Source organism: Sceloporus occidentalis, unplaced genomic scaffold (genome assembly GCF_023333645.1).
Source record: "Sceloporus occidentalis isolate IW3139 unplaced genomic scaffold, rSceOcc1.0.p SCAF_2, whole genome shotgun sequence".
NCBI classification, from domain to species: Eukaryota; Metazoa; Chordata; class Lepidosauria; order Squamata; family Phrynosomatidae; genus Sceloporus; species Sceloporus occidentalis.
In genome coordinates, this window is record NW_028316982.1 from 190,286,119 (window position 1) to 190,297,883 (window position 11,765).

Below are 11,765 nucleotides of genomic sequence, written 5' to 3' on the forward strand. Positions count from 1 at the left end.
GGAGGGGAGCAGTGAGTTGGGATATAAAAGATATTCAGATAAGTTGTAATAGAAGGTAGGAAATATATATATGGAATTATGTATTGTATAAAATTCATTGTATGAACTTTAGTTATAATAAAAATATTAAATTATACATATAAAAATATCTCTTAGTACTCACATGGGCAGAGGGAGGAGGGACCTACCTGCCTGTATACTCCTCCATACCATCTGAACTGAGAAGTACAATCATATGTTAACAAAATGAAGGGCTATGACTGACATCATTATTATCCTCCTGTCTGATTTTTAACACCTTTGCCTGATGAAGAAGCCAGTGGAGTTTTGAAAGGTTGCAACATGTATATCGTGTATTTTGGTTGGCCCAGTAAACGTATCACTGTTTGTGTATTTTGGACATTATTGTATTTTGCTATATGGCCAACACGGCTACGCCTATCTTTTTATTTTAGGGATATATGTAATACAACCATGACTTATAAAACTACAGTATTACAGCCATGAAATAGTAAAACTAGATGTTGCGGGACTCTGGATCCCATCAGACCCAAACAACATGGGGAAAGGTGAGGGATTAAGGAGTTATGATCCAAAGACATCTGAGGAGCCACATTCCCATCCTCATTATTCCCCATAGTTTCTGAGACAATGGACTCAGTCCAGTGATAGCTGTATTCCACAGAGTTTTTGGACTTTCTTCAACCGCAATTTCTACTCCACCCAAATGGGAATTTCAAATTCAGGTTGTAGAATACTATCCCCAGAATGCAAACAGCACATGTGCTAAGTTGTTGATGTGCACATGTGCCTCAGTTTTGCAAGATGTGTATGGTGCTGACAAGGACTGTGTGTTGTACATATACTGTATGTCCATATCAGTCTGCAGGAAGCATAGGTTAGTTCCTTCATTGTGAACCATGAGCAAGGTCTAAAGGCTTAATGTAAGCATGAAGGCAAATCAGCATTTTACCCTTGTAGTATGCAGGTTCCAGTTTAGTGGAGGATGTTTGTCTGAAAATAAATGCATTTACCTGCATAGATGTGTATGCATTTGATTATTTTAATACAGTATTTTATGGTGATTCCTACTTACCGTATTATTCAATGCTGCATGTCACTTAACTTTCTGCTACAATAAATAATAAAACTGAGACATCAAGACATGCATGGAAATATTATGTTATGTTAATTATTATTTTCTGTGTATTACTGACTCTTTGGGGAATAGTGTCTAATTAACAGTAATGTAATATGCCTTGTAGGGTTTTGCTGCAGCAGTTGGAGGGCGTTACAGAAATATAATGTAAAACGGTATTGTGTGATTCTCATTTATTTGTGGCTCTTGTGCAGGGCTCCAGGGAAATCCCCCTGACATTCACATGCATTAACAATCTCTAGCAGATTGCTCCCAAGGGTGTTATTTATCAAAACACTTTCCACTTGTAATACTAGTCAGGGCACTTTTCATTAGTATCCAACACTTTTCTAGCTTCTTCTTTTTTTTTTTTAGAGCCAACATACATTGTAAGAGGAACTCATTATACAAATTGTTCATCAGTTTTAAAGAAAGAATCCCAGTGTACCACATGACTTGAGATGCATCTTATGTTTCAGTAAATCTTAGTTACAATATTTCAGAAGTAAGATATAGCACTGCATGGATGTAATTTATTTGCACACAGGCCACCTAGACTCAGCTGCACCTATTTTACATCACTGATGCCTATTGATGGTGAAATTCCAAATATTTTATAGTATCAATTGTTCAATTTTGCAATTATTTTATAATGGTATTTATCTTCTCACTTTACATCTGGTATTTTGAGTCCACCTTTAATTTGTTTTGTGTAAGCTAACATTAAACATTTAACACATTAATGTAAATAAATTACATTTGATATGCATGGGTGTTTGCATGCAGTTTCCTAAACAATGCCTACACAACTTGTGAACTATCAAACCAAGTACAGCCTTCCAAGTGTTTGACAACCTAGTCTTTTGGAATCTGCAGCAGGCAAGAAGAACAGGTTTATGACACCAGCAGCTGCAATGCTGCATCTGTGGGGATGAATGTTTGGATATGGAGTCAAAAATTGGCCCTAATCTAAATATTTATCTTTTCTACAGTTGACATTCACCACATACTTTATATTTAATATTTTCATAATGCATACTCATCTTTTTCACTATTTCCTGAACTCCTTGTAAAATTCTTTATTGGAATTATCAGCACAGACTAACACTATGTAATATATGTACATATGGTATTAATATTGAAAACAATATTCCCCTTTAAGGCTATACATTTTTTATATCCTTAGTATTATTTAAATGGCAATGAATGAAGCTGTTGCTCAACTGCTCAGTTCTTAAGAATAGCCTTTGTACGTCACAAGAGTAATATTTATTAATGCATTCTAAACAATCTGCCCATTGATTTCTAAGTAAACATCACCTAATTTATGGCTATTTTGCTTTGCTCTGCTCCACAAATGTAGCTTGGAGGCCTGGAAAAAATACTGTCAGTTATATATGTTCAAGACTGAATTTCAAATTTTATTTTTTCATATATCTCCCCTTTGTTATTTTCATTGTTTCTGGTAACATTGTAAGGTGTGCATAATGTGTGTGTAAGATGACTACTCTGTATAAATTCATTTCGGAATGTTGTTTGACAATGGAAAACAAAATTTGTTTGATCTTTAGGCATACAGCCTTGGTCCATGCCAAGCCAAATTTTAATCCATGCAATAGCACTGCACTATCTAGATTAACGCTATTAACTTCATGGACATTTTTGTCAGATGTTTGAGAGAGGAATCTATCCTCTGTGTACAACATCCAAAGGGAAAAGAAAATAATTGCTTGTATTTACTAGCAGTGTGTAGGATGCTCTACAGTTTGGTTTCCAATATAAATATACAGTATTCTAAATTTTATGGGTCATATATTGCAGGACCAAAATTCTTTATCAGTAAATGGCAATATATGTTAAGAATCCCCTGGATGAAGATGTCTGCTTCCATCCCATCCAAATTATAGGTTGGGGTACAGGCTTCTGACACAATAAAGTCTCTTTTAAAACCCATCAGATCAGTTTTGCTCAATCGGAGTTAACTGTACAGAACAAAGATTCTCTGTAAGACAGAAAACTCTGTTGGATGTAGCACATGTTTTAAGAACATAGGGTTATAAGAAGAGATGATGTACAGACCTACAATCTGAACATATAATATGGAGATGAGCTTAGATTTTCATGAAAGAGGTTAGGTTTTCATGAAAGAACATCTCATTTTACTTTGGAAAATGAATGACTACTGCAATCCTGTGCACTTTTACACAAAAGCAAATTCCACTGAACACAGTAATGTTAAGTTGCACAGGGTCTCATGTCTCTTTTTTTCTTGTAAGGTACACCAATGTTGCAGACCATAGAGCTTAAAGTATGTGTATTTAATAAAAATGAAAATGCACTCAAAGAATATTTTATTACTGAATACAAAAATACTTGTTATGTAAAAACAATAAGTTAGTTTATTTTACAATACTTTACACTATTTTGTTGTAGGACTTTTTCATGGTTGGATTGTTCTGTCATAATATTTATCTGATTTTGACACTGGACTTCATAATTTTGCACAAAGCATCTCCAACAGCATGTCATCCATATTTACTGTCCCAATGATGGGCCTAAAGAAGAGTTCTGCAATAACATTGGCATTAATGGATCTGAGCATGGACAAAGCCACATTAAGTTTAGCAAATCTGGCCTGATCCCCTCTGTGAATCAGTCTGACATGTTCGTTTAGGGCTTGCTGTGCTTCTTGCTGCAGTCCCTGGATGTACTGTACACAGTGCAGCCCTGGCAGATCTAGAAGAGCAAGAGAGAAAAGAACATGATCAAAACCAAGTTAAATCTTTATAACACCCTTTTTCCCATTTCAATGGCCAGTTGAAAATTACTTCCTATATTGTTTCCACATTTTGGGAAATTATCAACGATAGGTAAGACTTATCTGAACTTCAAGTAGCAAAATGACATGCCTAAAGAGTCTTACTTCTAATAAACAAGGTGAATTGCTTACAATATATCTCAAAATATATGGTTAATCTCCATTGAAATTAACTGAATTTTTGCCAATGATTTCAGAGACTGAAACTCCATTATCATGAATGAAATCCACTGGCTATGCCTGCAACTCTCAAAATTTGGTTACCCAAGCGTTTTGGACTTCAGCTCCTAGAAGCCTCAGCCAACTTCTTCAGTGGTCAGGAATTCTGGGAGCTGAAGTCCAAAACATCTTGAGAATGAAAGATTGCAACCCCCTAGCAACCATTACTAATATCAAACTAAAATGAACATAATCATTTTTTCCTAAAATTTATTAATTTGACATAAACATGTTCAAACCTATGTTACATTGCAAAATGCACCAATGAATATTGTTTTAGCAAATGTACCATAGATAGCTTACAAAATTAGTAGTTCGGTAACAACTTGTTGGAGGTCCATGATTAACATAAAAATGTAGGCTGCTAGTAGAGTACAATTCAAAAGAGCTCCAAATTAACACTAAAGTTCTTACACTTCCAGCAAAAAAACAATACTATAGTACATATATATTGAAAAATAATTCCTATATATATTTTGTCCCAAACTTGTACAATATCTGATATTGTATGCAATATATTTTACAATTTCAATACTATCTCTGAAATCCTCAAATTCTATGTGACAGATATTCCTGAAGAACACTTACTTAAGATTGCTTACTACAGATTCTTGTAGTTTAACCATACAGATAAATGTTTTAAAATACATCAACCAAACCTTTTGCCGTTTCACAATGGAAAGAATGTTTTAATAATGTGGCAAAATTAGGTACATTGAAAAAAAAGTCTGTCATTATTCTGTCACTAATGTGAGTCTTATTGAAAGCAGGGTGACACACCACACCCAAAACCCAGTGTTTAATAACTAGCTTTATAAAATAAACATAAATATACTATTTCTTTAAAAAAGGAATAAAGTTTACAAATATTGAAATCCTTAAAAAGGGTGCCTCAAACTGAAATAAAGCTTTGATCTCTTCTATATCCATATCATTTGAGGTGGAAATGATTAAATTACTTAGTTTTGCATCTCAGTCCTGGTCCGCTTTACCCCAACCTCAATACACCATGAATGTAAAGTAAGATTTGTATTGAGACCTCCTTTTGACACCAGGGTTTTTTTTTAATGTAAAATATTAGTGCTTTTCAGCCTAAGCAACAGAAAGCTGAACGCCACAATGAAAGCGTTGTGACTGCATTAAATAATAATAATAATAATAATAATAATAATAATATCTAGTTTCCCCAAAGCTAACCCCAATATAATATTTTATTCTCTTGCGATATGCCGTAAGAGTTCTGCTGATATAATTTTACTGGGCAGTGCAAGGAGAAAAGTTTGGATCCTTTCCCCTCATTCTTGTCAAGTTCGAATGTCAACCCTTGAAGGCTGTACGGGCACCAAACCTTACAATACCAGTTGGGTTCCTATAGTGGTAGAATCCAAAGCTATAGTCATGTTTTTAGTCTGTCGAATCAGTACATAAAGCAATCTTGTAGCACCTTTGAGACTGACCGAGAGAAAGAAATTGGCAGCATGAGCTTTCGTAGACTTGTATGCACCTGAGGAAGTAGACTGAAGTCTAGGAAAGCTCATGCTGCAAATTTCTTTCACTTAGTCAGTCTCAAAGGTGCTACAAGATCTAAGTAGAGTGTTTCCTCGAAGAAGAAGAAGAAGAAGTGGAGGAGGAGGAATGAATCTGCTATTGTTTTCCTTGCATTAATTCTCTATTCCCCAAAGGAACCAAGGAGGAGAGAGTTTTCCAATGAGAAAAGTTCGCTTCTTTCTTTCCAACTAAAGCCAGAAGTCTGCAATCCATTTTATTCTAACCACATCCCAAGGCAGAACCATCTTTATTGCCATAACTTTCTAAACTGCCCCAGCAAGAGGCAGGCAGGGAACCAACAGGTTTTTCTTTTAAAAGCCCCACAAGGGATGCCTTTCCCAAGATACAGGGATGCTGGGACCTGCCCAACTGCTTCATCCGCACTGCAGGAATAATCCACTTTAAAATGCCATGGCTCAATGCTCTGGCAGGATGGGATCTGTACTTTCCTGAGCTATTTATTAGCCTTCCCTGTCAGAGATCAAGGGGGCCATAACAAGCTACAAAAGTCCTGGAAGCCCAAAGTTCTGAGCCACAGCAATTGAAGTGGGGTCAACCTGGATCATTTCTGTAGTGTGGGCTTGGCCTAATAAGAAGGCACCAAGGAACCCTGCTAGGTGGGCAAGGCACTGCAAAATGAAGGGCCTTCCAAGAAAAATGTGGGACGTACCCAAACAAAAGCTGAAAACACTCAGATCAGTATCGATCCATGCTTCACAACATGGAGGACATTTGAGAATTCCTCCTGGGCAGAAAGCAAAAAGCTAAAGACACTCATATCAATGTAAATCCATGCTTCTTAGTCATGTTCTATATGGAGGACATCTGGGGATTCCTCCTGGGCAGAAAACTAAAAGCTAAAACCACTGATATGATGATGACAAAGCCATGCTTCTTTCTTTCTTTTTATTCTTTTTTTAAGGAAAAGTTTATTGTTAAAACAATAACAATCATTACAAGCATACATATACACATACATACGCACCATCTCTTGCTTCCTTTCCACATAAAAGAGTAAAGAAATGTTATGAAATGCCATCCTAATATGAAATGCCATCAAAAACCCTCCAGGGCCATCGACATCGTCCTTGCGTGTTCTTTTTCTGACTGAACCATCCCTCGTAACCTTTCCATATATCTTTCTCTACTTACATCTTATTCCCTTCCTTCCTCCGTCCAACCCTCTAGATCTTAACCTTATGAAATCTGCCCTTCTTCCCTTCTCTTCTCTGTCCCTACACAGCAGGTCTCCTTCTTCTGCCTACTCCAACCCTCTCCACTGACTCTATCCTCTTCTTCTCCTTTCCCATTCCACTCTTCTGTTCACCTCCTGCCCATTCCCTTCCGAATCCCATCCAAACTAACTCTTGCTCCCCCCCCCCCCCCCCAGTCTTTGTCTGATTCGGGCTCACTTTGCTCCTTCTTGCTGCTCAACCTGGAGGCCCTTTGGGCCAGGGGCCCTTCTTACCCGGGTCGAAGAGCACGGCGCCCTTGAGGTAGGCGTACTCCTTGGTGCTGATGCCCAGGCTCCAGCACTTGGCCAGGAAGCCCTGGATGGCCCGGATCTCCTCGGGCGAGGGCAGCCTCGGGCGGCTGGCTCTGTTGGGCGGCGTCGGGGGCTCCTCTTGCCGGTGCCCCTTTCGGGTGAGGAGGCGCTGGAGCATGCTGGGCTGGGGGTCCTCGACGGTCTCCAGGGGGACGCGGTCCTGGGCCAGGCCCAGCACCAGGAGGGGCGCCCAGCCGCTCCGCACCAGCAGCAGCTGCTCCTCGAGGGGCAGCTCCTGGAAGCAAGGCAGGCTCTTGACGAAGCGCAGCGTCTTCACCAGCACCGCCGAGGCCGCCTTGCCCGCCGCCTGGGGGCTCCGCAGGCACACCCGACGCCCCGAGGCGCAGCAGCAGCCCCCGCCGGGACTCGAACCCAGGGCCTGGCTCTCCTCGGGCAGGGACGCCTTGGCCGCCTCCTCCTCCTCCTCCTCCTCCTCCTCCTCCTGCTGGGGCTGCCCCTGCGCCTGGCTCTTGAGGATGCTGTAGAGGATGCTGCCCTGCCTTCGGGGCTCCGGGCAGCAGCGGCAAGCCATGGCTGGGAAGCCCAGGAGAGGAGCAGGCCCTCCGCCCGGCCGCCGGGAGGCTATTTATAGGGAGTGCGGAGGCAGAGAGGGGGAAGGAGGAGGAGAGAGAGAGAGAGAGAGAAAGAGAGAGAGAGAAGGAAGGGGAAAGCGCCACAACTCCTCCTCCTCCTCCTCCTCCTCCTCCCTCTGGAGCCAAGGGGGCCACCCAGGAGGGCTTCAAAGACACAGCCTTCTTAGTCTGCAGAATCCGGACCTCGAGAGATCTGGCAGCACCTTTGAAAGGTCTTTCAGTGAGTCTCAAAAAAGGTGCTGCAAGAAGAGCTCTCTAGGAACCAAGGAGGAGGACACTCCAATGGAGCAGGACCTTCCCAAAGAATGGAGGGACTCATAGAATTACAGAGTTGGAAGAGATCCCAAGGGCCATCCAGTCCAACCCCATTCTGCCATGCAGGAACTCTCAATCCAAGCATCACCACTGACAGATGGCCATCCAGCCTCTGTTTAAAGACCTCTAAGGAAGGAGACTCCACTATACTCCGAGGGAGTTTGTTCCACTGTTGGACAGCTCTTACTGTCAGGAAGTTCTTCCTAATGCTGAGGTGGAATCTCTTTTCCTAGAGCTTGCGTCCATTGCAGTGTTCTCTAGAGCAGCAGAAAATAAGCTTGTTGCTTCCTCAGTATGACATCCCTTCAAGTATCTAAACAGGGCTGTCATACCACCTCTTAACCTTTTCTTCTCCAGACTAAACATCCCCAGCTCCCTCAGTCGTTCCTCATAGGGCATGGATTGCAGGCCCTTCACCCTTCCTTTGGACATGCTCCAGTCATGGAGGACCTGTTGGGAGTCCTCCTGGACAGGGAGGAAGGGAAAGGAGGACGCCTCTAGTAGCCTTGGATGGAGGACCTTCAATAAACATGGAAGGCATGGCCAAAGAAAAAGATTAAAACCCTCGTGTTCATATGTATATATAGATTCATGCACAGCATGGAGGATTTTTTGGCATTCCTCCTGCAAGGGGGAATGGCACGGAGGATGCGTCCAGGAAAAGGAGGACGCGTCCAGGAAAAGGAGGACGCGTCCTCTCAGGGGGAAAAAACGGAGCTGGCCAAATAAAAGCAAAAAGCCCTCGTTTATCCATTCCTGCTCCCCACGGAGGACTTTGGGGGGATTCCTCCTGCGAAGGAAGGGGAGAATGGGGGGGGGGGCGTCCGGGAAAAGAAGGACACATCGGGAAAAGAAAAATGAGAGAGTGGGTTTCCATGGCCATTCCTGCTCTGGCCCTTCTCGTGTTTTCTGCTTACATTAATGCTAGGAAGGAAACCCTGGGCACTGGGCTCCCAAAGCCAAAGGAAGCAAAGTTCAGGATCACTGAATTGTAGAGGTTTGAGAATTGCATTATGACCCTGAAGGCCAGGGTTCAAATCCCAACTCGGCCATGGAAACCCACTTGGACGAGTCACACCCTCTCATCCTCAAAGGATGCCCATGGCAAACCCCCCTCTGAAGAAACTTGCCAAGAAAACCCCTTGAGGGCCTTAGGGTTGCCATAAGTGGGAAACAACTTGAAGGCACACAACAACACCAACTGTAGACTCACTTCGTGACCTCGTAAGAAAAGCACCTTGGAGTTTATGGAAACGCCTCGGACCATTTCTTTTATTTTATTTCATTTTTTTTGTAAATATGACACTTGGCCACAGTCGGCTTTAATGGACCACTTGTAGAACAGGAAGACCTAAAACCAACTTTTTTTAATCTGACTTGTTTCCATTTTTAACAAAACATATTTTGGCTGCAATGCAAGCAAATGTATATTATTACAGTAAGAAAAGGAAGTGGTGGCACAGAATATTGCTTAATGCAACCAATGGCCTATTGCTGTCCCTAAGGGCTTTCACGTTCTTGATGTTTTTATGATGCCATTTTTGAAATGCGCAAAGATTTTTAAAAATAAAATGAAAAAACAACACACACGTACACACAAGTCATGCCGGGTGTGTGTGTGTGTGTGTGTCAATTTCTGGTGATGCTTATCTACCAAACAGCAACATAACTGAGCTATTACTGTCACACAATATTTAGAAACAGTTTAGTCTTACAAAAAGCAGGAGGCACAATGCAGCTGAAAAGCAGGTGTTTTAGTTTAAACAGTTCTTTCATAAAGCCCCCAAAAGGAAAACTCTATAGTTTTTTGTGGGGGGGGGGGTTGTGGGGGCTATGTGGCCACGTTCTAGAAGAGTTTTTTTCTGATGTTTCGCCAGCATCTGTGACTGACATATTTAGGAAGATATTCAGAAAGATGCCAGCCACAGATGCTGGTGAAACGTCAGAAACAAACTCTTCTAGAATATGGTCACATCGCCCGAAAATCCCACAAAAATCTATGGATGCCAGCCATGAAGGCCTTCAACTTCACATTAGTAAAACTCTGTTTGGCACATACATTCGTGGTCTAGCATTCACACATCTTTGTCAGGCAAGATTCAAGAAGAATCCTGGCTTACATTGGATAAGCCCACCAGCTGCTGTTGTCCAGTTGCTTTCCCTTCCAACGGTAAGGGCTAAACAAGCCTAAGGTCTGAATGTGGCAAAAGTTGACCCTCTGTTATGTTTTCCATGAACAAGCCAGAGCAACAAACCTTAAAAAGAGCCTGGATTCTTTCTTCAGTTGGAGGAGGCTTAGCCAGAGATGGTGTGTGAGAAAGTGGCAAATGGCTTCCATAGTAAGAAGGAGCTCTCCAAGGTACTGGGACATAGCCCTTAAAGAGGTTCAGCACCTTGAATAGTTCCTGAAGGCAAACAACAACAACAATTCACTTGGGTCTTCACCTAAGGCCCCAGAAGGGGGTCTATTGAGCCTCCTGTTTTCTTGCTGTTCCATTTTTAAATGCAGGAATCTCAGCAGCAGTATCTCAACGAGACTGTTCCCACTTTGTCACCCTTTTTTCAAACTCAAAAATCTTAATATAATGGCCTTAGCCCTTTCCTAATACCCCACCTTTTTCCTGCCTTCGGAAGCTTAGTAGCAGTGCCTCAGAGAGCCCTCTCTGGATTTTAGCCCCATTTAAAAACTGATAGACTACTTAGTTATGACAAGTCACCTCTTCTTGCTTTTAGAAAGCCAACATTAGGAATCTCAACTTGAAAATGGGCCTTCCAAATGCCCCTTCCAAAAAATGTATGTCATGTGCATCTATTACAATTTCCTTATAAATTATGACTGACCCTCCCCCTTGATTCTAACAATGTCATTCTCCCTCCCCTCCCCCCAAAAAAGCTTGGAATTTTGACTTAAAGGCAACTGAAAGGGCACCCTAAGAGAGGCTATCAAATGATGTCTAGCATGATAACTTAATGAAATATAGCTTACAAAAGCAGCCAAGTAGGCACTCTCTTTTTTTATTATAAATACAAAAGAGCTTTCTGATAAATATAGAGGTAATTTTGAAGTAACACCTTCGATTTTCAGGAAAAAGCATGTGATCCTTCCATCCTGACAGCTCTTTCTAATATGTGGAAATCTTTGCAGGGAAAATTCAAGTATACCTCACTTTCTTAATTAATATGCCTGGACTAAGTGTAGTTTCTTTTTTATTATTACATTTTTACTTTTCACTCACTGGAGAAGTCTTCTTCTTTTTTTAATACTGAACATGATAAAAGTTACCATGGACTCTCAATTTCCTTTTATAAATTGCATGCAATATATTTCATTTATAGTCATCAATTGTACGCTCATAATTCAGCCCCAAATGGGAGTTGCTATAATAAACTGTTTTGTTGGCTTATTCAGTAAACTGGTAGAGCCATGTTCCAATTTTATGAGATTTATTACCTGTGTTGCTGGATGACCTTAGCATCTTGTTCTCTTTCTCCTGGTGATGAGAATTAAGAGTTATTACTGAGTGCAATGGAGACTTCTGATGCTGTTCCAGCTGTAAATGGTTTAATTCTGGGAAACTATAAGGTTTT

The 11,765-nt window shown here is 41.1% G+C and overlaps 1 protein-coding gene across 1 annotated transcript; it reads right to left on the reverse strand.

Moving 5' to 3' along the window:
- Positions 1-2,333: 2,333 nt before the first annotated feature.
- LOC149319480 (nuclear receptor subfamily 0 group B member 1-like) lies at positions 2,334-7,840 on the reverse strand. Its single transcript, XM_089508074.1, has 2 exons — positions 7,192-7,840; positions 2,334-3,874 (listed from the first exon to the last, which is right to left on the reverse strand). The coding sequence occupies exons 1-2, from the start codon at positions 7,799-7,801 to the stop codon at positions 3,630-3,632; spliced, it is 855 nt and encodes a 284-aa protein (XP_089364200.1). The 5' UTR covers positions 7,802-7,840; the 3' UTR covers positions 2,334-3,629.
- Positions 7,841-11,765: the final 3,925 nt, after the last annotated feature.